Source organism: Gouania willdenowi, chromosome 14, assembly GCF_900634775.1.
Source record: "Gouania willdenowi chromosome 14, fGouWil2.1, whole genome shotgun sequence".
Lineage (NCBI taxonomy): Eukaryota > Metazoa > Chordata > Actinopteri > Blenniiformes > Gobiesocidae > Gouania > Gouania willdenowi.
This window is the reverse complement of record NC_041057.1, coordinates 16300541-16327099: the sequence shown is the minus strand read 5'-3', so window position 1 is coordinate 16327099 and position 26559 is coordinate 16300541. Positions and strand designations below refer to the sequence as shown.

At 39.6% G+C, this 26559-nt stretch overlaps 1 protein-coding gene across 1 annotated transcript in view; it reads right to left on the bottom strand.

The window, feature by feature from the left end:
- zbtb16a (zinc finger and BTB domain containing 16a) overlaps positions 1-26559 on the bottom strand; it is a 155895-nt gene that overhangs the window by 6308 nt on the left and 123028 nt on the right. Inside the window, exons 5-6 of the mRNA XM_028466181.1 lie at positions 10836-11006; positions 1719-1889 (exon numbers count right to left, since the gene is read on the bottom strand). Coding sequence (XP_028321982.1) covers positions 1719-1889; positions 10836-11006 — 342 coding nt within the window. The remainder of the gene's footprint in view (positions 1-1718; positions 1890-10835; positions 11007-26559) is intronic.

Sequence of the window (26559 nt, the reverse complement as noted above, 5' to 3'; positions counted from 1 at the left end):
CTACTACTACTTTATGGGGTAGAAGCCAGAGTCCGACTGATGTGGTGGTTTGGATACTTATAACTGTCTCTTCTTCTATACCTGTTTTTTCCTCTAACAGACTAAGTACAAAGTGGCAGATGCCACTTTTTGAGTTGCACATTTCAATTCAGCACTGGCAACCGTCTTAAGCCTGCTAATCATTTGAGAGATAGCAGAGTATAATCCACCAGCGCCCCAGCCGGCAGACGCAAATTAGACATGTAAATGTTAACCTTTACCAATGGCATTTGAAATGAGTTGTCGGAAGTGATCTGGCCCGCCATTCGCTGTCACCTTTCAGCGAGAGCTTTGCACATTCGAGCAGGCAAAAAAAACCCCTAAGCATTGTGGTGTCACTGCCGCTTGGCCGGGCAGCTTCTATTCAAGGCCTGCTTAACCTTGACCTCCGCTATGAGCCGGGTTATGGTGGCATTTAGCCAATCAGCGTTATGCCAGTGCTCCAGGCGCTCGTGTTCCTTTGAAATGGTGTGGACACGTGCACTGTGTTGATATTGATAAGTAGACTGTAAACGGGTCTGCCTCAAATAACCAGCTAATAATGAATTGCAAATAAGTCCTGGGTATTGATCGCCATTGGCATTTGCGATGTGTGGAGGGAAAGAGTTGCGGAGGGGGTTTGGTAGCCAATGTCGATGATTCATCAAGCGGCTACCTTTTGTGCGATGTGGCCTTTGACTGTGAGCTTGTCACTTGCTCTTGTTATCTACTGTTGCTCTATGGCTTAACGCAAAGCCCCCCTCCCCCATACAAAAGAGGAATAGGGTGTATGGCAGGGGGAGCCAATTATTGGACAGGCTGCCTTGATAGTGTGGCTTAACAGCTGGGTTATTGAATGGAGATGAGAGCGTACGTGTACGTGTGTGTACGTGAAAAGAAATGGTGGATGGATGTGGAAAGCCTTGGCCGCGTGCCATTCTAGTGAGTACTCACGGTATCCTCACTCAGTCTGGCAAGCCTGTACTCATTCTCCAGGGCACCTAGCTTATCACTGTGTCAACATCTTTATGGGGCTCTAAATATACTGGGATCAATACGGAGTCTTCTGAGACATTCATCTACTGTATCACAGCAACAGAGATATTCATCTGCTCTGGTCCCTGCCTTGGAACTCGAATTTCCTACTATTGTGACCTCTAACAGGCTCCATATCCTGGATCAGAGTGTTCAGGCATGGCTCAAGTCTGTGCGGCGAAAGGCAAACAATACCCAGAAATAAAGCCAGACTGATGCTGCATCCAATCAGTGTTGATTGTTTATTAAGTTTCCTTTTGATCAGGTAAGAAAGCCAATTATGTGATCAATATCTAATTTCTAAACTAGCTTAATTCTGAGGTTCACTGAGATAATTAAAACCCTTCACTCTGTGAATCGGCCTTCAACTTTTATTAGCTTTAGAAATGGATTTAGTGAAAGATACACTTTCTGATAAATTATTGTCCAATGAACAGATGTCAAAGCAGCTCACTACATCCCCCTTAAGGACATTTTTGGTATTATCCAGTTTATATTTTCAAAATTGTGCTATTGCAACTCAGTAGAGAAACTATTTCTTGCCTAACATTTGTTTTACAAGCCAATAACATCTATTAGTGTTTGTTCTGCTGTGTCGTTATACAGACTAATCTTTTTCCTCTGGGAAAAAACAGAAAAAAACTAAATGTAGGGATATCACATACCTGTGTGCACGCGGTAGTGGGTTTCCAGCTGGTGCTTGAGGCTGAATTTCTTCCCGCAGCCGTTACATTCATAGGGCTTCTCTCCGGTGTGGATGCGCTTATGGCCCTTCAGCGTGCTCTCGTCTCGGAAGCAGCTCCCGCAAAACTCGCACTCGTATGGGTGATCCCCCGCTGTAAAGATGGAAAGGGAAACAAGAGTATGAAATGAAGATAAAATGCAGAAAACCTTCATCAGAGACTTTTCCGGTAGATCATCATCACTCTTGCGCACTGGCTTCTAGGAGCACTAAAAGAGGATCAGCCTTTGCATGGTGTGAAGATTAAAATGTTTAAAATGGTAACATCGAATAATCCAACAGACGAGATGTACCCAGCTTTTGTTTTTCTCCACAAATCACTAGCAGTGTTTGCTTTGTCTAACATCCTAAATAACCGTCTCCTGTCACGCCTGTTTACTGACCGTGAGATGTATTATTGACCATGCAGTCCCAGTGTCACAGCACAAATGGATAACCTGACGGATGTGGTAAAAATAGAGTAATGAGGCTCGCTTGTCTTTAGGAAATGTATTATCCTCGTATATGTATTTGTTTTTCATCCCACGATGCAGGGTCACGAGTCAAACACGCTGGATGATTTGTAAATCCCTGTAAAGCGGTTTGTTTGTGTCGGTCTGCAAAGAATCTGCTTCTGTGAATATCAATTAAAAAAAAAAGATAACACCTGAACAACTCAGAGCGGCAGTATTTGTATCAACAGGTACTCGTTTCTTTAATAAGAAATATAGTTTAGTTGATACTTAATGCTCCAAATGTTGTATTTTTTCTATTATATTGTTAATAGTTTCTACAAATCAGTAACTGGGTTTCCATTACAGATTTTTGCAAAATAAAGGCAATATTTTTCAATGTCGACAAAGTATAATTGCACTTTGAACGCGTTTCCATTGGAGGTTGTTTTGGAGAGGAGCCTCGTTACTCCCGTCAAATCTCATCCCACGAGACTTCGCTGCAGGACGACGGACGCTCCAAACCTCCTTATAACACTCTGCATTCCTTTGTTATTTCATGTCTAATGTGGCAGCAATAATTTTATACTGCTAAGAAATGCCCTGGTCTCTTCTTCTGTTTACACGTACCGCAGCATGTTTTCTCGGAGAGAAGTGGTCATGTGACCAGGTACGTCATGTCTTTGCGGAAAAAGTGCTTCCATAGCGCCTTTGCAACACATTTCAATATCTTAACGTCCTCCTCATGAAAGTGTAAAAGATTAAAAGAGTGTTTTTTCGAAATTCAGATGTTTCCATTACCAGTATTTATTGCGCTATTTTGATTATGCGCATTTCCAAGGGTAATGGAAACACACGTGTTGGGTTCCTTTTTTCTTGTGCAGTTTGAGTAGCTACATGCATTTGGTGCGAGAAGTAACAGATAAGTCAACAAAAATGGAAGATTTTCAGTGTCATATGATGCCGTTTATTGACAGCATGCTGGGAGTTTCTATTCCTACACCTTGTGGCTAATCTGTTCACAGTGGGGATATGCACTCTTCCTCCTTGTTTACAGGGAATCACATTTCCATCCTGATACACATCAGGCTTATTTCAGTCGGTGGATGTACTGTACACAGGATCCCATAGGGCAGCAGTAATGGAATATTCAGCCGTCAATGATTGAGGATGTTATGGAACACAGTAGCTTCTCACCAGCAAAGACTAATTGTATTCTCATGTTGGATGAGAATACATCCCCCCCCTTCCCACCCTCACCCCCCACCCCCCACGTTACCCTCTCCAGCCTGGTAATAATGTTGTGGATATTTATTAATGCATTTTGCTGCACTGCTACAGGTTTAAGTCGCCATCAGTGACCTATGCCTTTCATTATCTGCCTGTCCAAGCAGCAACGTGCCGTGGAATAAATTGCATTTCTCGTTACGTGCTGCAGCTTTCGTTGCCCCGTCGTTAGCAGACAATTTCACGTCCGCCCTGCATATTTTATTTAAGATTTCCCGCAAAGAGTAGCATGCGATTCATTTAAAAGTGGTATGACCTTTTTTTGGGGGTGGTATAGGTTCTTGGAGGATGTTTTTAATGCCTTGTCACTTTGGACGTATTAAAGGAAAGATAGGGATGGAGGGGAGAGCTACGGGGAGGGATGAAACAGAGACGGAGAAGGAGAGGGTGAAGGAGGAAGAAAGAAAAATCAATAAAAGTGACAGTCTTTATTTGTCTGCATGAAGTTATCAGTGGCGCCCGCTGTAAGACATTGTGCTCTTTCTAGCGTTTCAGCCACAGCAGAGATCACAATCCATCACGGCGCTCCGCGGGCTGGCTCGACGCCGCAGGAATAATAATCAAGCTCATATTCACCTGACTTTAATTAGGGCCTCAGATCAGACAGGCGAGCGGGGTGCTAATGCTCACAGGGAGCCCGTGGAGGGTTATTTACGCCTTGTGTCCCGTTACTGTGCTGTCGCCTCATGTGGACAAACACCATCAAAAACCTTGAAGAAGTAAAGCAGCATTAATCTGTCATTTGATGACGGTTTCTAGCCTTTTTGCTAGGTGCAGTATTTATGTATTCCTACTATACTGACAGTGTTACACATGAAACCCACACTGTCTTTTATACACAAAAACCCAGGTGTTCAAAGCATCTCATCTATGATTTGAGCAAAAATGTCTTCATTCTGATCATTCAGCTTGGCCAACTCAACTTCACAGTCACATCCTCAGCCACTGCTCAGGATGTGGAGAGAAAGTACTCCATAATACGAGAAGTATTCTCACGTTTTTTTTGTTTTTTAGTATAATCACATTTGAATATATTTGTCTCCCCAAAGCACATATTTTAGTATATTTTTCCAAAATGAATAAACTAATATTCCATCATGGGATTAGCCCCATCCTGTGGAGTTTAGATGGGGTAAAACAAAACCGTTTTTGGCTATAGGCAGACTATGCAACTGCTCGTCCTCTGCCTCATCGGAGTATAAGAATAGAATTAACCAAGCTAAGTGTCATGATTAATAAGTACCCTTTATTCCTGTTAGGGAGGATGCCACCAATAAACAGAATCATATCATTGAGTGGAATTTTCTTGTCTTTTTTTTTAATGAAATTTGAAATTTTACTCATAGTTGTAGTCATCATGCCATTGTATGTACTATAGAATAACATTTATCTAATTTGTAATGGGTTTCTTCTTCACAGAGACACCACCAAAGACCAAAAAGCCAACTTTTGAACAGCTATAGATACAAAATATAGCTCATGAATGTATAGATAAATTACATCCTTATGAATATGATCTGTGTAAGAAGGGATTTGTAGGTGTAATAACAACAAGTGACAGAATCTTGTTTTTAATCCTACACATGTTAATTTAGATTCTTATTACATATTAACTGTGGTGGACAAAGGGAGGGTCAAATTAACAAACTCTATGTACTTCAGTAATGCACTTTACTGAAGTACATTATTATGGATGCCCATATTACTGGCTACTTTATCTCTCATATTCGCTCACAGCTTTTCTTCAATCACTAAAAGTGTCTGTTGAACCTGGTATGGGTCGACCCAGTCCTACCTTTAATATATCATGCTACCCAGTGCAGGAGCAAACAGAGCGAGGCAGGTCACTTGTAATAGTGTTGTTGTTCAGACATTCTCTTCAGCAGAGAAGGACCCTGACAAGGACGAAGATACTCCGCCTGAGCATCCATGGCCGTTTATCAGGCCCATGTTCAAGGTTTTTCAAAACACAAAGTGGAACAAAAGAGGCACTGAACATTGCGTGATTACTTATTTAGTTATAAACAAGAAACCGACTGTGTATTAGCAGTTTCTTAATTGCATTTATGATTAAATTACTTTCAATATGGTTTATGTGTGTGATAACCACATACATAATAGAGGCTTAGATCATTCATCTGTAAATTAACTAACTACAGTCTGCGCTCTTAAGCCTACATGAGTTCTGCTCCACGTTCATGGAATTCTGTATAGAGTTGGTCTCACTGGGAGAGTTTTGGGCCATTTTACAGCACCTGGAAACAAAAACTTCACCCTGTTCTTATGGCTGATTTTATTTTTATATATATATATATATATATATATTTCTTAATTTATTTATTTAGCACTTTAGAGGAAAAAAAGAAAGAACAAACATCCATGAATATACAACAAAAAAAAGTAATAATAATAATAATAGCATGTGTATAGGAGAGGTAGAAGCCAATAGGCTTACAAATAAAAAGCTGATATAAAAGGATAAGGATATAATGTAATAGTGCTTGATCAAATATCCTTATCCTATTATATCCTTGTGAATTTAATTACTCAATACTTTAAGTTAAGAAAGAAGCTTGAAACAGTTTAAACTGAGTACTTGCACATTGCACATTGTATATTGTTGTATATTTAAAGTTCAATACATGTTAAGAGTTCTATTGGTGTATTTAATTTAATTTCTAATATTAAAAAAAAAAAGTATATCAACCTCAAATATCGGCTTCCAAAATCGGCTTTAGATTTTGGCGATTGGCTGAATTACAAAAAAAAAAATCAGTATCTGCATCGGCCTTTAAAAACTAGAGGTCGACCGATATGGGATTTTCATTGTTTTTCATGTATTTGTCTTCTGTGCTGTTTTTTTTGTTTTAAGAGCATTTTAGTATTATTTTGACAATGTAAACTTGTTTTATGTACTGCTGCCAGGACACACTTGTAAACAAGATTGTTATTCTCAATGTGGTTTTCCTGACTATATAAAGGCTAATGCAAATACTTCTGTACGTTAACCTAAGAAATATTCTCACTGAGCTACTTTCACTTGTATTGGAGTGATTTTTAACAAAAAGCATCTGTACTGTCACTCCAATTGGTACAACAGAGTAAGTGTCTCTATGCATGTAATCACCTGCTGCCACTAGGGGACGCCAGAGTGCAAAGCTAAAGAGCTTTTCATGCATAAAACACAAGCCCATAATCACATTGGAAGCATGTTAAGAGGCAGACAGGACTTCATTTTGTCCAAATATTCTCTCCAGAGCCAGAAAACAATGTGGACGTGTCCTCTGTCCATCTACAATCTGCCACATTTTCTCCATGTTTTCCCTTTGTTTCTTCTGTCCAGTTTCTGCTCAGAGCACATGGCACGAACAAGGACCCCGGCACAGTGAGGTGGAACTGGTGCCTGGTGAGTGAACCCAACAGTGCCCCCGAGCAGCACCACCTGCGTTTCCTGAATCATCTCCCCCTCCCTCAGCACCTCCTCTGACACCACCCGAGGGTAGCCTGTGCCCATGGGCACATGGGGCGTGTTCATTACACACGTTAAGAGGCTGTAAATCACCAGGTCTCCATCTTTGCCAGAACCAGGACTGGCTCACTCTCTCTCCCTCTCTCTGACTGAGGCTGGCTGTAGTGCTATCAAATACAGCTGTGAACACAAAACACTCGCTCGCAGCAGACAGCAAATTGGCTGAGATTTAAAAACACACACACACACACTTATACACAGACAGTGCACAACAACAGAATATTAATGAAGGCCTGCTCTGTGTATATCTGTGTGTTAGCAGGAGAAAGGGAGGCTCAGCTGCCGCGGATACCAAACCAAGCGTTGTGCACTGCTCCCTGTAGCATGCTATATGACTAATGTACAGGACACATGGCTGTTTGGGATGAAATGCTGAAATCAACACTATTAAATGGAGTTTTTTTTTTACCTCCATCCCTGTCCTAAACGCTGATCCGGTGTCAGCAGGGCTGCGTTCACACAATAAGGCAACAGACAGGTGAAATGAAACGCTAGTAATGAATGCAGCAGAATGGTGATGTGACCAATAAGTGAGATTTATCCACAACCAAAGATGAGCTGCCACAGTCTGTCTATTCAAATTAAAAGTGCAATTTTAACCTTAGGTTTAACACTTCCTCATGTAAACTAATATACATCATATTACACATATATCAACTATAGGCCCATCACAGCACCCAATCCAACTTCAGGGGAAGTTTTTATTCATCATTCAGGAAAATCTTGCAACAGATTCCCTTCAATCTATCAATCAGATGTTAATATTGTTTAATTTGTTGGTTTGTATGTGTGTGTATATTTGAGTGTAACTGGATAAACGTTGGATGTAATTTTAACTTTAAACTAAACCTGGACCTCAAGTTGATCTAAACCTCATTCTCCATAAAACTGTCATCCTGTGATAATTGAACAGTCATTTTTGTGCATTTACTTAGGGGACCGTTCAAAATTAGCCTCAGGACCACATGTGGTCCCCGGGCCACCAGTTGCTCATGTCGTTATAACATATATATTTTACCTTTCTAACTTTTACCAGGGGTCATGTCGCCCCCCCCCCCAAAATCACATCTGAGCTGCTTATTTACTAAGAACTTAAATATTTAATGTTTCAATAAAAGAAGATGAAAACCATAGATCAAAAATTGTAAAAAATTCAAAATTTCCCACAACCTGCAACTGTAAACGATTATTAGAAACCATGAGCTTCACGTGTTGACTTTCTTTCTTCTGCTTTTAGAATGAATCATCATGGTGTTTAGTTTTTCCCCACGGATGCTTAAATTAGGCTTTTCCTACAACTCCAAAAGCTGTGCTGCCTAAAGAATCATCATTTAATAGCAAATACAGTCACTGCTAAAGGACTGTAATACATTTAACATCTGTATTTGTCTGAACAGCAAAGAGTCATCATTGTAAAGAAACATCCTGCCTCTGCTGTCTCTGTTAGTGTCTGAGTAAATAAGGATTTCTTTCTGTGCTCTTCCTTCCCAACGATGCACTAAAGGATTGCTTTCACGGATGTTTCATTGGGATTTGACACACGCCCACAGCCTCGTCCGATGGCGCCACAGACGAGCCGACGTGACACTTGTGAGGTGGGCAGGTGGTTCAGAGGATGCTGCACGTGTGCTCCCACACGTCTGCCTCACGGAGCAGATGTGTGCATCGCTACTGTACAGGCAATTCAACCAGTCACATCCAACCCCCGCCCCAACCCACCCCGCCCCCCGCTGCCCTCACACACTAATGGTGTGCTCGCCTGACTTGTAAATAGGGCCGACTGCTCTCATCTCACAGCCTTTCGTTTCAAATATTTATCCGAGAGCCGGTGAGCTAAATCGGCTCTGACAGTGAGACTGTTATTTAAGGTCGCAGACAGGCGGCTGGGTGAGAGGTACACACACACACACACACACACGGAAAGACAAAAATAAATAAATAAATAAATCCATCGCTCGCCACTGAAATAGGGTTCATTTCCATGTGTTCATATTCTGTCTTGCTTCTTTTTTCTCACACTCTGAATAGTAACAACATCCGTCAGGTTTCCATCGGTTGCCTTAGAAAAAGCACATTTGTATCCCAGCCACAAAGCAGCAGCACTGGGAGAACTACGAGTGAACAAAACAACAGCTATAATGCACACGGACAGAGAGCGTAAATACGCCTTTCTCCGACTGCTGCTGAATTCATTTAGCGTTGACCTGAATTATAGGACTTTATTCGGCCGAGCTTCAGTAACAGAGAAACTGTGAACGCATCATTCATTGAGTTGTTTGGGTTCAGCATTATTTAGGTTCTTATAGCCAGCTATTGTCCTCACCGTAACACACACACGCACACACGCACGCACACTTACTTATTAAATATTGCAAGCCTTTCCAAAAGCCAGTGCATGATATCAGACTGGGATATGCAGCTTGGATTATTTCATCCAGATGATTTATAGCTCTACATCTGGGTTTTTTCAACCTTGGGGTCGTGACCCCATGTAGGGTCGCCTGGAATTTAAATGGGGTTGGCTGAAATGTCTAGTAATTGATCACAAAAATATTAAAAATATACTTTCACACCAACCATACCTGTGGTGGTAAGCTACATTGTAGCCACAGCTGCCCTGGGGCATACTGACAGAAGCGTGGCTGCCATTTTACACTCTGACCACCACCAAAAGTCATGCACAAATCATACCCATTAATACGAGGCAATGAGGGTTAAGTGCCTTGCCCAAGGTCACAACGACAATGACTCGGATAGAGCAGATTTCGAACCCCAACCTTTCAGTTATTGGTCGACCCACTCAACCTAGCCACGGTCGCCCCAAATTAAAACACAATCTTAAACAACTGTATTCCTTCATTTCACTTTCTCAATTATAAATCAAGTTTAAACAAGAAGACAGTCATCAACATCTCCCGCTAGATTCGTTTGCTTCATAACTCACAACCTTTTTCCTAAATGTCCAAAATCTATCTTAGATGTATACATAAGAAAATGATATCACATCAATATATATATATATATATATATATATATATATATATATATATATATATTTTTTTTTTATCTTAAACGTTTTCTCGGCAAAGCTGTCCACCTTGAAGATACCTTGAACATAGTAAAAAAAAAACGGCACAAGGGCAATGACTCCAAAAAATATATATTTGCGCACTTCTTATTTTCGAACTCCATCAAGGTATTGATAACCTGAAGCCGCACACCAGTTTCTGAGAAAAGCTGTCCCCTTTAACTAACCCCTTTAACGGACGGAGCTCAAACCTATATCCTCCTTCCGTATTTTGTGGTGGGGGATAATAAAATGCTGTATATACTGTAAATATGTAAGATGGCACATACAGTATCGTCAATAATTCTGGATAATCTGTATTGGTAACACAGCATCACAAACATGATCGAACACAAATTCTAGAAAAACAAAAATGTTTTTGGGGTCGCTAGAAATGTGTAACATCAAAATGGAGTCATGACCCAAAAATTGTTGAGAACCACTGCTCTAAATCTTAGTACTGTATATAGTAAACATAAATAATGCACACAGCTACATCAGGGGTGCTACACTGGTCCACAAACCAATATTAAAGCCTGAAATGCTCCTATAATCTGCATTTCCAAATGTCACTGTTACATAGTTGAATAGACAAGACGTTAAATTAAATGTGAGTCAATGTCGTATTATTTGTATACTTACCTAACACAGTATGTCAAACACTGTAGGCAAAGTGAGTCGTTTGTCTCCTGGCTGTGACAGCACAGACTAAGAGCTTCCACTGACCTGTGTGTGAGCGTAGGTGACGTTTGAGCGCGGTATGGCTGGGGAAGGTGCGGTTGCACTCGCTGCAGATGTAACTGCGGACGCCGGCGTGGACCTCCATGTGCTGTTGTAGCGCCGTCTGGGTCTGGAAACGCTTCCCACAGAGCAGGCAGAAGATGGCCATGTCCGAGCCTGCAAAGCAACAAAACATCTCCGTGTGAGCAGAGCTGAAGGATGGGAAACATCATCCAAAACTTAAGCCTTAATGTCCTCCAAAGCAGGAGATCTCAAAACGTGGGTAGGGACCCAAATGTGGCTCGCTAAGCTAACATGACACTTAACTTTCTTGTGTCTATTTTCAAATTATTTTGTGTTTGTCATCAACTTGTTTATTTATTTATTTGTATTATTGTGATCCATTTTGTGGTCTTTTGTTTTTATTTGTGTGTGTTTTTTCCCATTCTGCATATTTTTGTTGTAGTTTTCTGTCATTTTACATATATTTATTCTCTTTTTGTGCCTTTTGGAGTGATTTTGCCTATTTTTCGAGTGATATGTTTTGATTAATTTGAATATTTATGGCATTGTCATGTGTATTCTTGTTTTGTGTATTTTTCGAGTTGTTTTGTGTGTTGTGAAAGTTATTTGGTGTACTTTAATTGACATTTCGTGTATTTTTGTTGTCATATTGTGTATTTATAGTCGTTATGTGCGTTTTGGTCGTCGTTTTGTGTGTTTTTGTTTTCCTTAGATGAAACTTTGATGTTTTCTGAGAGTAAAAGTGAACACTATTACATTCTATGTAACATAGAATGATGGAAAACAAAACGTGTCTTGTGCATGCAGTGGCAACAGGCGACAGGATAAAGAACATTTCTGATGTAACACCTGAGGCTCAGACACACATTGCACACTTAACATTCATTACCAGGCCTCTTGACATGTACTGTATAGGATACGCTGCACACGCTCCTCTTGTTTCAGGGTGTGTGTGTGTGTGTAGACAGATAAAGATCTCCTATGCAATACTTCAATCCAATCCTGACGTTAGCGAGCACTGTGCATTTTTCTCTGCTAGAGATAAAGAGCACGCTGACACGTAACAATCACAAACACACGGTGGCGTGCACACACACACACACACACACACACACACACACACACACACACACAGGTTCGCCGCTGCACGCTCCCGGGAACACACTCCTTTCCCTCCACACTTTTTCAATTACCCGGCTGGGGAAAACTCTGGGGAAGGACCAAGTGTTTGGAGCTCAGTTTCTATTTCATCAGTCAATAACACATCTTTGGGGCAGAGCTGACACTAATTTAAAAATCTATGAAGAGCGGTCTGCCTCATGTTCATAACCACTGGAGAAGGAGGGTCTACTCCTGATCAATCACCACCTCAGCTGCTCTCACAGCTAAAAAACATCTGTTTCAGCCATGGGGAAGTTGTGGGAAAACAGTGATGATGGATGGAAAAGTTGCTAAAAAGCAGAGTAAATGGTGTTCACATTTACAACTAGCTTTAGTCTACTGTTTAGTTTTGATTGTATTAATATCTGCTTAGAACTAATCAATCTTATTCCTGGAAAGACCACTGTTAATACGATGCACAGTTTGTGTTGTTTGTCTGAAATACTTCACTGTGTAGTGTAGAGCAGTCCGTTTATCTCAATAAAAACAATCTATTTGCAAATTTATCTTTTTATTACACAGAAATTTGCACGTATAATCTAGAAGTAGCGACTCCAGGAATAAGGTGGATTGAAAAATGTGGATTCTACTTGGATAATTAATAATCCTGAGCTGTATCATGTTTATTTTTGTCATCTCCTAGTTAATCTTTTGATTAGGAATGGTGGACGTAGATTGGAAGATTGCTCATATTTATGTGTAAAAAAAGCTTTAATTATTGTGTAGTTTTTATATTGTAAAGTGACTTCTTCCAATTCAGTGAACAGATGCATTACCACCCCCTATAGTTCACTGGAGTCTTTTAAAACCCCAAAATAAATAGCCGAGGTGTTTTTATTATTTTATTATTATTATTTTTTACATGAATTCATTAAAAAAATATGTTAACATCTTTAGCCTGGGATATTTAAAGCACAAATTAAGACTACAGGTTTAACAATGAATTAATAATTTAACTACATGCCTTACATTATCAAAAAAGCAGGTAGGTCCAAAGATTTTAATACAAAATGTCTGTAGACAAAGCACATGCATGTGCGTACGTGTGTGCGTGCATGCGTGTGGACTGGACTTGTGTGTGGGGGGTTGGGGTGAAACTGGGAAAGACTTTCGGGTGAGGATGAAGAGGTGGAGGAGAAAAAAAAAAAAAAAAAAAAAAGAGATTCAGGAATGTAAAAGGTCAGGTGACCTTCGACCTCTGGCCTGGTCAAAGGCACAATGGAAATATGAGAGCCTGATACAGACGTGCACACCCTCACACAAACACAGAGAAAACAAAGATGAACAAAAAGTGTAAAAAACTAAAGGAAACTTTGAAGTCGGGGCGATTACACCTGCGCACAATGGACACCAGTGATATCGACTTCAAACGAGGAGAATAAAACAGACTGTGATATATGTGTATTTTTCAGTGATTTGCGTACGGCTTTCTGTTTGCCCATCTCGTTTGAGAACTAAAAAACTGCTCTTAGCACCAAAGTTGTTCCTCTGATTAGATTTGGACAGACTTTAGTGGTCGAAACTGTGGAGCCGGTGCAGGGAATAATTGTGTGTAGCTGGAAAAGCAGTTTAGGTGTTGTCAGCCACTGATAGATGAAGAAAGCAGCGGCGAGATAAAACAGGAAGGAAAGGTGGGAGAAAAGTAGTTGACCCAGGAGGTCTATTACAGTGTAAAATTGAGTCGGCCCAAAGTGACACCCGAAGGTAAGAGCTGAAGGAGACGGGGAGACGGGGGGCTCTTAGACTGGGGCCTTTAGCTCGTCTATATCCAGCCTCTCTCCTCCACTCATCTATTTATAAAGACCTGGCCAGTTTGTGGCTCTTCATGTGCACAGCAGCAGCAGCAGCAGCAGTGTCTTAATGGGGCTGGAGTGGCTGTTATTTAAGTGGGGGATGGAAAGAGAGGAACACTCTCCCGTGGGAGGCGACGGTGGCTGGATGAGGATGGGCCTAAGGGTAGAGACGGAGCGGCGAGGCACGTTCAGGGACAACCTGTGGAGTCATGATGATTGCTACTTTTTTCTTATCAAATGTATCAACACTAATGATTAGCAAAGTTTTGGAGTATGCAACTTCACTTAAATCACCCGCAAATTGCATCTAATGGCATTACATTAAGTCCGAACGTTCTCATCTAACAGCTAGAATACCTCAGGAGACACAAAAACGATCCCTAATGCTTGGATCTTTAGCAAAAAGCCAGGAAAGGGAATATTTATCCTTTCAATAGATCCTATATGAAGTACATTCAAATGTATATATTTTTGTTTCCAACTAACACTATTATGTGCTTAATTAAGTTTAAACATGTCATGAGAATTGTGATTTTTAGAGTAAAAAAGGTAAATATCACAGACACACACAACCATTAAAATCAAACACCACTGTTGTAAATCTGAGGTGTAGCGTGAACAAATCCAATCACAAAACAAGCTTTCATCACCTTTAGGAGACTTTAGGGGGTGATTATTAATTTAATTTACCGCTTGCACCGGTTTCAAACAAGCACTTACACCAGACACAAGGAACTGGCGGCCATGGGGGCCAAAATTGTAATTCATGAAGTTGGAAATTATGTGAAGCCCAACATCACACACAAAACTACAGAAACACAGAAAAATGCACAAAATGTCAACAAAAGTACACAAAATGATAACAAAGACACACTAAACAACCACTTAACACAAAATAAATACAAAAACAACAACATATACAAAAAGACTTCAAAGACAGATGGAAAAATTTACAAAATGACAACAATAACACAAAAAATATAACAAAAACACACATAATGACTCAAAAAACACAAAAAGGCAACAAAAAATTGCTATATAGACAAGAAAATAGGAAAAATGAATTAAAAAACACATTAAATGTCTAAAAACTAAAAAAACACCCCATGAAAACCTACAAGAAAGGACTTAAAGACAAAACCCTTTGTTCTTTTCTGTAGTAATGCTTAGATCCGTCATTATTCTAAATGCTAACATTAATAATAATAATAATAATAATAATAATAATAATAATAATAATAATAATGCATCAATTTTATATAGCGCTTTTTTGGACACTCAAAGATGCTTTGCAGAATTAAGGGATTATTCTTTCACTCCACACTTAGTGGTGGTAAACTACTGTTGTAGCCACAGCTGCCCTGGGGCAGACTGACGGAGGCGAGGCTGACAAAGTGCGCCATTGGCCCCTCCGACCATCACCGTGTGGGTGAAGTGTCTTGCCCAGGGACACAATGACAGATACCACTGAGGTGACTGCCACCCCTAATGTTGATAATGTGGCTCTCGGATCAGACAATCATATTTTTGCCCATCTCTGACCAACACTAAAGCAGCAGTTCTCAGTTCCTTTAGAACAATGGAAAACATCATAATCACATAATATATTCAATATTCAATCACAACTACATTTCAACAAAATGGGTAAAAATTGCAACTTGGCTCTATAGCCATTTACAGTTGGTCTACATAAATGGGTGTCTGCATTTGATATGAAGTGTCAGTGTCCTGAGCTGATTAATGAAAGGTTTGTGGGTTTTAAAGACCATCTTTGTTAGGAACATTGGGATGAAATGCAGAGGTGAAAGTAAAGGATTACAAGTGCTCACGTTACTGTAGTTGAGTTGCTTTTATGAAAATATTTCTAAATTAGTAATTTTACTTGTACTTACGTACATTTTAAAATAAGTAATTTGTTACATTTATACACCAAACCGTTTCTGAGTAAATGATCATTGGACATTGTTAAACTACAAAAAATGAAATGACCAGACAAGAATCAAATACATCACATTATAGCCGACCAATCAGAATAAACATATTGCACGGCGCCAAAACTGTATTGAATGAAAGTTATTTTCTCAGTTTTATAATGAATAAATGTAGCTACAGTGTATATAGCACCTGAGAATTTTTTTAATACCTTTTATTTTATACAGATGCCTTTGTGGAAAATAAATTAGTTTCCAATAGTGCAAGATTTGGTGTGTGTGTATGTAACCAGTAACTTTTACTTTAAGTACTATTTAATTGAGCTACTTTTTACTTGTACTTGAGTATTTTATGTATGACTTACTTGTACAATTTCACTCAAGTAACAGTACTTCTACTTGAGTACGATATATCAGTACTCTTTACACCTCTGATGAATGTACAAATGTATTAAAAGGAAATGCTTTTCTGGTGCAAAGAGCCAAGAAAATGCAGTTGAATTCTGACATGAATGATGTGTGAAGTGTAGATTATGCTTGCACACTCGGGCACAAAGTGGGCAGTGGGTATTTTCAACGTTCTGACTCATTTTCTGCTCTCTGTTCATCCTCTGAATGTCTTCACCCGGCTGTCGTGGGGACATCATTGCCTTCAGTCACAACAACAAGCCACCAGACACTCGGCTGAGCTCTACGGTCTGCTATCTGCCACCATCTAACTGCCAGTCAACCCAGAACCCCAGTCACAACACAGTAAGGTGCGAGAGAAGAAGGGAAAAGGTGACGCGTACGCTGCTCCTCAGCTTCATCAAATGTTTTATTGTTACTATCATCTGCAATCAAGCGTCGTCTTACGTCAGGGTCGCAGCTTTTGTGAAAAGGTCGCCACACGCCTTCCCATCTCCGCCCACATGGGGTGTCTGTCACCCCGAGACATGCGTCTCGTGGAGGATGAGAGGAGGATGTAATGTTAGCCTATGCTCTGATTACCCACGCCTTCACACAACTTTATCATGTTTGGCTGACAAAGCCTCGGTGTGGGGAACTGCTTCATTATTATTATACACCACAGGGGAAACAAAAGAAGCCTTGCTAATGCTAATGCAAAAGTGGAGCAAACACATTTCATCAACAGGTCAATCTACATAGAATGCTGACAACCAGGGCTGTGTTTGAAATGGCACACTCCGTAGTATGCACTACAAACTCAATGAGTGCAGGAATATACTGTCTACTGTAAGTATGGTTAGGATGATGAATCAGAATCAATCTTTATATGTCATTAACGAAATTTCATTTTCAGTTTCATCCCGTCCAAGAAACATGTAAAGACAATCACGTATAACATGAGAGGACAGGGGAGGGGGAACTGTGCGTCGCCACAAAGACAGCGACCCGTATTTAGATGAAAAGTGGGAGAATAGGAGTAACAAAGAGGGGAAAAGGCAGATCCTGAACTGAGTTCCCTATTGGTGGCCCGAGTGCAGAACTAGCAAACACCTCTTCAGCGTACACGCAACAAAAACCCGAGAACATTGCACGTGGGCAGCCTCTTGTGGGCGCCACACTCGCCCCTCCTGCAGCCTGCAGTGAAGGTGTTGAAATATAATCCCTTTGCTTCATTCTGATTCAGTCAGATGATGTGTGACAATCTTGGGTAGATCTGGTTCAGAAAACAAAGTTCCAGGTGGAACTGGGGGTGGAAGAGGAGGAGGAGGGACGGAGCGTCATTTCTACACAAACTTATTGGTGAATAGATGAGACAGACTTGAGCGGCTGACTTTGGGGAGCCAATGATGATAAGTGATTTGTTTTTTTGATTGATTTGTACAATGTTGGTAGCCTTGAGTCCTGGTCTCCAGCAGTAATCCAACAAGGTGCCCTTAACTTGCAGCTGAGCATTTAACTTTAACAAATTGGATTCAATTTCATGTAAACGTTCCAAAGTAGCCTCCTGCTAACTTTTGAGTTCATTGATCACATGAATTTGTGTTAAGAGATCTGCCCCATCCATCAGAAATGACTGGCAGCCTCCCAAAAACAGCTGCCAACATAATACGCACTTTGCAATTGGTTAGAAAACTGGCTTAATATCTCTGTTGATTAGCCATCTTTGAAAGTTCTGAAATCATTTTCATTGAGAAAGTGACCAAGTGGAATATCAACATGTAGTCATTTGATCCATAAAACTCACGGAAACTCATTTCATGCAGACATTTCAAAGACTTTCAAAAACCCGCCATTGTGCTACTGATAAAACTTCCGGTTAACTTCAAAACAAGAGCCCTATTTACAAACTCAAGGAAGACAAGAAGAGATGTGTTTTTTTTGAAAAGGGGGAGTTTGACTTTTAGCTTGAAGCCGGTTGTTCACCGTGCATACTTAAAAAATGTCCAGATATAGTAAAGATTCTGGTATTTCTTGCATACTCAATCTTTCCGTACTATCTAATGTGAATGCACTGCATAGTCATTCTGACTTCAGACTTAGTGTGAGTAGTACGTATGACATTTCAAACACAGCCCAGTTCTTCCTAAAGGTTGGAGAACCTCTAATCTCTCCCAGCATCTCCAACAATAGCTTAAGGTAAAATAGGAAGAGTGTGTTCAACAACTACTGCAACACATACCGTGAAGAAAAGATGAATGTTTGAGATTTACTGATAGAAATGGTGGTATTAAAAAAGGGAAATACCTGTTTTAGTGACAGGACAAAATTCCAAAAAAAGAAATCCTATCGGACAAACTACTTGTTCGCGACATAGTAAAAACATCCCAGTTTTGCATTAATTGACTGAAATCTTATGAAAAAACATTTTATTATAATTAAAGGTATGGTTAGATGTTGCCATTTGATAACTACAAAAATAAATATTAATAAAACAAAACTGGGATTTTCTCCATTTGCTAAAAAGGGGTTGGAATTTAGTCCTGTGGAATTCTGTCCAGGATTTGGTTAGAGTTAGGGTTGTGTTCTGGCTAAAAAGGGTTAGACATTTGATAGATCAATACAAAAGCTAATGTAGAAATGTGTCATGGACTTACTATACCTGTATCACAGAGGAAGTACTAAAAATGCCCATTTGTTTTAAGATAGTCGCACCGTAATGCAAATTTTCCAGCATTTTCCCCCGACAGTGTGCAACCCTTTCTGCAGCATCAGTCACTCCCTCATCATCCAAACAAAGCAAAGCCTTTGAAACATACTGTCAGACAGATGCTCCTCAGTGTGATAGCGGCTGCTTCAGCACATGATCAAAAGTACAAATTTGTTTTTAAATGTGCAGGAACAAATAGCTGGATTTTCCCAAATCAAACATCCGCCTGGTCTTTCTTATCATCCGCAGACTTTCGTCTCTCTCTCTCTGTGTGTGTGTGTGTGTGTGTGTGTGTGTGTGTGTGTGTGTGTGTGTGTGTGTGTGTGTGTGTGTGTGTGTGTGTGTGTGTGTGTGTGTGTGTGTGTCATCAAGGTGCTGCACGGTGCTAAGTGATGCACGGGGAACGCCAGCACAGACAGAGAGGAGGAGATGAGCAATGGGCTGAAGAAATTTACATGCCGTGTGTTGCATCTGAATTACATCACTTGGAACAACCTTAGCAAATCATCCCATGTTTGTCACACACACACACAAACACGCACACAAACTGTTAAACTAACAATCTGCCAAGAAAACAACCATGAAGTTTGACTCACTATAATAGTCATGTCAGTCCCTGAGGTACAATCTGCATGCTTGTGTTACTTGTTTGATGTACTTTACTTTTATCTAATCTAACAGATTTGTGGGACTGCTCCTCCTAATCACAACAGGTTTGTTTCTGGAAAACAACAAACGTTCAGCCATGCTCTCTACACGGCTTGAATCCAGGATGTCCTATTATCGTACTGTGCACATGGCTCATCAACATCTCCTCTTCTCTGCTCACTCTATTCTCCAGCCTCTTACACGGTGCACACACACACACAAACACGCACACACGCACACGCACGCGCACGCACACGCACACACACACTGAGACAAACAAGATAGAACGCTTGTGCAGAGGCTAATTCATTCCACACACCTCCACAGAACTATTTATTAATCAAACTGGTGGAGGGAGGAATGACTGGTAAAATGAGGTTATTTAGAGAGAGAGAGAGAGAGAGGGAAACTCTGCATCTGAACAAACATTACCGTAGGCAAAGCGTTCACTCCCAGCCAAGCATACATTTATTGCTATCCAAATCTTAAGGTATGAAAAAAATGTAGAAGGTTGGTACCTGTTGGTGTGGATGAAAGATGATGGTAAACGTGTTGCAAGGAAATCTGTGATTTTAGATCATCAGCAAACAAACTAAAACCACTGCTTTATAGTCTGCAAAACAAAGGGTTTGTGTGTTTTTGTGCTTTTCAGTTGTCGTATTGTGTGTTTTTGTAACTTTCTGTATTTTAGTATTTTTTTGTCATTTTGCATTTCGGAGGCTGTCACATGTGGATTGTGGACCCTAGGCTACCAGTTGCCTATCGCTGGTCTTAGGCTTTTATTGTGAAATTAAAGGGATGAAGAGAGTTCAGATGTCTGTTAAGCATACTGAAGCAAATCTGTTTAGAAATGATCTACCTACCCTATCTTAGTGCTTATCTTAATAGAAAACTGTGATACAAATCAACATTTTACACAATACACAACATAGTAGTTTATATTGATATAGCGTCATTGTAAAGCTCATCACTTGTCACTGCTTTTTCTTTTTCCTTTCCTAACGGTTTACTTCCAAATAAACTCAAGCTTAGCAGAGATCATTTTAAGACCATTTCTGACTTTAATACATTCACCTTCAGACTTAAGTCTTGGCTGAAAAAAACCAAATATGTACCCATTTTTAAGATGTGTGTGTCTGTGCGAGAGAATGTTGTATAATCGTTGTGTTGTGGGTGTGTAAGTTTTATTGTTTTGACTGTATTTCACTGTAGTGTAAAAAGATGAGATGTAAATTAGCATTAGCTATACACTATGTGCATCACATTAGCTGCAAACTTATTTTGTATCTATGTCGAACTGCATTGTCCCTGTCAAATAAATACATTAAAATAAAAAAATAAAAAATGTAAAAAAAAAGATAACATGGCGACAAACTCAAGCAGAAGCGGCAACACAAGGACACTGTTGAGTAGTGACTTCAACGCCACAGCTTCTCACATTGTTCTCACAGAAATAAAAAGGAAAAGTAGAAATAAAATAAAAGACTCCCTCCATTATTGGGAAAAGCAGCAGCATGGAGTCGGCTGTTGTGTCCTCCTGTGTTTTGTTTTGTTTGGTTCCTGCTTTTCACTTCCACCGGGCAGTGATAAGTCACGTCGGGCCTGCAGCAGCGCTGACATTGGAAGATGAAGTGCTCGCAGCCAGATTAATGCCACCAGATGCCAGGCGAGATGCCGTATTAATTACCCAGAGATAATGTCAGCACAACCATATGGCAGCTCAAACTGGCCATTTAGTTGACAGGGAGAGGTCTTTATTGCATTGTCTTTTTTAATGTCCTACTGTAGCTACATCATTAGCATTTTTAATCTCTGTGTACTTGTATTAGATCAGCTGGATATCAGCACAGAAACACATGGCTAACCTCTATAATCATCTGTATTAAGGGTCAAATATTAAGTCCATGTGTATCTTATTTTGAAATACATCAAAACCAAATTTTAATACTGTTTACATTAATTATTTGTAAATCTACTGAAGGTCACAGTGTTATTTAGAGCTCTGCAGCTAGTAGATAATAGAGATAAAAGCATTTATTCTAATGGCCTTCCCTTTAAAGCACAATGAAAAAATTTACTGTTTTTTATAAAAATGTGTTCTAGACAAAGGAAATGTGTGCGTCAAGGTTTTAGTGTAGTGTACACTGTAAAAAACTACTTTTACAATCTACTCAAACAAATTAAGCTACAATTTACACTGGGAGTCGATATATTTCAGTTCAAACTCACATTCTTAACTACGTCTTGCTTACATAGCAGGCATTCTTATTCAATTTAAACCCAAATCTATGAATAAAATAAATACCTGGAAGCCCCAGTCTGTTTTTTTTTTTTTGCAGCTGCAAAAACACACAAAACGACAACAACAAGCACAAAATTATTCTAAAAAAGACACAAAACAGGAACAAAAATACACAAAATGACTCCTAAAGCCCCAAAATAACTGACAACAAAAAACACAATGATGTCCACCTGTTTATCACAGCGGTGCAGTGCAATGCTGCACAGGTATAACAGTATGTTAGTCCTCGTGTCACTATGGTTACTACTATGGTTATATAGCAGGATGAATGCAAGAATGAAAGTGAAACACAAAAACTTATTAAATTATTATCCTCAGTTTTTGTTCGTATCATGTTTAAAACCAAAACGCTACAAAGCATGCTGGGAAAGCGGCTCTCACTGGATGTCGCAATAAAATCAGTTTAACACTATCAATTGTTCCAGTTCTAAAAAAAAAATAAATGTTTTATTATTGAGTGGAAAAGGTTGAATTGACCCAAATTTGCTCATTTTATTGGATAACTAAGATAACTGAGTAACAATATTTGTTAAAATAATAATTATCCCAAAACAAATGCACAAAATAAGTAAAAAAAAAAAAAACACAGAATAACAGAAAAATACATACAATGAAAGCAAAACAAACAAAATCACTCCAAAACCAAATAAAAAGACAACAAATATATACAAAATGACATAAAAACACACAAAACAACAAAATAAATATGGCTTCTACATAAAGGAAAATAGAGAAAGTGGCATTTAACACACTCAGAGCAAAAATATGTGGTTATAATCTCCAAGCCCGTCCCCAGCATGAGTACAGAGTTTATTTAGCAGCATGTGTTTTGTTTGCATCCTCACCATTAGCAATGTGAGCTGCAAACCAACTCTCCTGTGAAAGAAAACGCAAAAAAAACCCAGCAGCCGAACGCTTTACAGCGAGATTTACAGACGCACCGCTGGCCCGCAGATCATTTACAAAGACGGACCGCGTGCTTGCCATCCAATCCAGCCTGGCCCCGACCATCGGCAGCACCCACCTACCCCACCCTCCAATCCCCACAAATCCGATTTAATCAGACAACTTGTGCACTGTGGCTCGGAGTAAGAAAAAGGATAATTAGTAAACAGAGGAGCTGCTCGCCAGGCTTCATTGGCATTCGCACCGGGTTACTGTGTAGCATTTAAAATGCAGTCTGATGAAGTCTACAGAATCAAACCATTTGTTACTCCTATTGAGGAGGCTTCAGGCTACTGGCAATTAAATTGGAATTAGCGCTGGGGAATGAGATACGGCAGATTCATAGCGAGGAGGGGAGGGATGGGGAACAGAGGGAAGGCTCTGTCTGGACCTGGCTCTGCTCTGCACCAGGTCAAACCTGCAAGTGATCGGCTTTCCTTCTTGTTTGTTTATTCTAGGCAAACACGCCAAATTATATCCCCGAAAATCTGAAACTCACTTACACTTCTTTTGTCAGTGAAGTGCTGCAATTGAATGCTTCTTTTCAATTAGTGCCACGCAGAGCAAAGGGGAATAAATTGATGCTTATTTAATTTAAAATTGAATAAATAGATGCTTTTTAGCATTGCTTTTATCATTTCAGGGGCTTTGCGGTGCAACGAGTATTTGTGGAATCGCATATTGAGTGAAAAACAACTTATGAGTGCACTTAAACTCCATGAGTCTTTGAAAGAGAGAAACAGAGAGGCGAGAGACAAAGACGTGCCATTTGCTCCACCACAGTTGACTGGGCACAGTGGAGCTCAGCATGTAGAGAGAGAGAGAGAGAGAGAGGATGGAGTGGGAGCGGATAAATGAAGTGGAAATGCAAGGGAACGGCTCCTGTGCTACAGCCTGACCACGACAACTGGCTACTTCTGCTCCATCTGTCAGGGGCCAAGAACTGGTATAAGGCCAGCAAGGGCCACTGGGAGGGCTTATAGCAGATACATTCAGTTATAAAGCATTTTTGATGATTTTTTTTTCAATCATTTTTGGGAAGCACCTGCTAGCCCATGGTTAGTCAGATTCAGGACAGCTCCAGTAACAGTGCAATAAAAGAAATAAATAAACATATATACAATATAAGATAGGACATGTATAAATAGTACAGGAAAGGAGGTGATCAGTATGAACTTTTTGTATAAAAAATAAATACATAAAAAAAATAACTACATTGCTATATACAGTGTCTGGTGTATAGCACATTATCTATATATGGGGTTCAATGATATTACACAACAGTGTTTTTAAAAAAGTGGCTGAGGAGAGTTCGTGGGTATGAATATGAGATCAGTGCATGTGAGAATTCAAATATTAAATTGAAACATTTGTGATGTTTTAAAATGGTTAGAAAAGCCAATATTTAAAATATTAATTTGGAACGTGAGCTGGGTTAGACCGTCATGAGACAGGTTAGTTTTACCCTACTGATGATGAGTTGTTGCAATAGTAATCCTGAAGTAAACGGTCACATTTACAGACCTTGTAGTCACTGTTAGCTTTTCAATAAACGGGAAGAGTATGGTCACCTTTATAATAAGTGTTGACTAGGCCATTGGGAGTGAGGCCCAAGGCCAAGGCAGGCTGACTTGATAATACTGTATCATGTTTTTCTGCAGTCAGTGCCTTCTCCTCGCCCTTCTCTGTCTGCTCTGTTTCAGGTGTTGTGAAGCTGATGATGGCAGTTCCTGATCTGTGGTTCACAGCTCAACGAGTCTGAGACACTCTGATGTTCTATCCTTCTATCCTGTTCTGTTGGTCCTTCTGTCCACTAATCCCAACCAGTGGAAACAGAACCTGGTTCTAATGGAGATTTCTTCCTGTTAAAAGGATGTCGTCTCTTTCCACTGTCGCTAAATGCTTGTTCATGTGGATCTTGTTGTGTTTTTTCTTACTTAATATGAATTTTATAATTTGATAAGCGCATTGAGATGACTTTGTTGTAAATTGCACTATACAAATAAAGTTGAGTTGAATTCATTGCACGTTACAGATACACAGCAATGACATGCAGTTAGCATCCAACCAGAAGTGCATAGGCAGTGCTTATATTACGCGTTACAGTAAAACACTATATAAACATATATATATAAACATATATATATATATTAGAGCTGGGACTTTAACACGGTAATTGCAATTTGTTAATTACAGAAAAATAATGCACAAATACTAATACTAATACTAATACAAAAACACCAGTTGGTAAACAAAAGCCCAGTTGTGTGCAAATTGTGCAAAAAAAAAAAAGAAAAAAAAAAAGAGCCTCCACTACCACCTCAATGCTAAACATTTAGCAGCTAACACGGACACTTTGACAGTGCTAGCTGCTCCAAATATTTAAAATCCACACTGGAGAAGATGACAGGGTTCGGAGCCAAAATGAATAAGTCCATGACTTATGAACTGCTATAGAAAGACAATTTATTTCATGCTACAGATATTCAAATAATTTTTGCACTGTTCAGTTTCTACTTCAAAGGAATGTACTAAATACTGTTTATTATTTTAATACACACACAAAAAAAATGTTTCAGAAAGTTTACAAAAAAAATACAGAAACGCATGAATATAATGTACTTTGTGAATAATGCAATCATAATATTCGGATTTATTGTTTTCAGTCATGTAGCAAAATCCATTTAAATTGGAAAAACATTGCTACTCATGTCAAATATTGTTAGGCGATTAATTTAGATTAATCAAGATGAATTAATTACACAGTCTTTAATTAAAAAGATGCATTTTTTTATTGCTTGTGCGCTTGCAGTCATTGGTGTTTCTAGCTTTAGGCGGGCGATGCACATGCACGAGGCCCCATAAGTCACTAGGGATCTCCAATGCATTTTTGAAGAGAATTAAATGTGCCTGTTTTTATCTTTAATTTGCTTAATAAAAAGTAGGATACAAGAATAAAATATACTGCAAACATAAACTCCACCACGTCTGATGTGGACAGGTATAGTGTGAATTATGTTACCCAAATTGCACCGTGCAAAGTGCCCACACAAAGCCAGAAACGGTTCTACACACAATATCAATAATGGCTGATTAATTTTGACCACAGTCCCAGGTGATGTAAAGGCTGCAAGAGCATTAATAGCCTCTCAAGTTCAACTGCCGCCCAAAAGAGCATCATTGACATTGGTCAACATTTAAATGCTGCACTCTATTTTTATTGCAAGCCAAAATGTGCTTTTAGGGGAGGAAGAAGAAAAAAAAAAATCCAGAAAGATGATCATTATTATAGCAAAGTCTGCGTCTGTGACTACTGAGATACACAAATGCACTCCCAACGCTTCATTCTCAAGGTTAAATACAAAGATGCTGTTCAAGCGAAGTCCATTACAGCAGGAAACCAATGAAAACAAATGACAGCATTCAGTGGGAGGTTGGAGCATCCCGCCGAGAAATCCTAGCAGCTTGGTCATTTGTATACCCAGTTTTCTCCACATAGGACGCACAAATTTGTGTTTACAGATGAAGCAGCGCGTTGGACTGAGCTCCTATTTTTCTCTTTAACAGGAAATGGAGACGTTTTCACTCTAAATATATCAGGGAATCTGTCGGCTGATGTAAAACGCTGTCACCAAGACTAATGATCCCGAACGAGGGGAGAAAGAAAGCATGCCGCCTCTTTTTACCAAAGCCTACGAGGAGCTTCATTTGCTTCTAATGACAAAAATAACACACGTTTTAACTAAATCCCCAACTGCAGAGAGTTCTAGAAGCAAAGAGAGTAAAAGTGCAGTAATTGGATTGTTCTCGTGCTCCATTACAACGACAG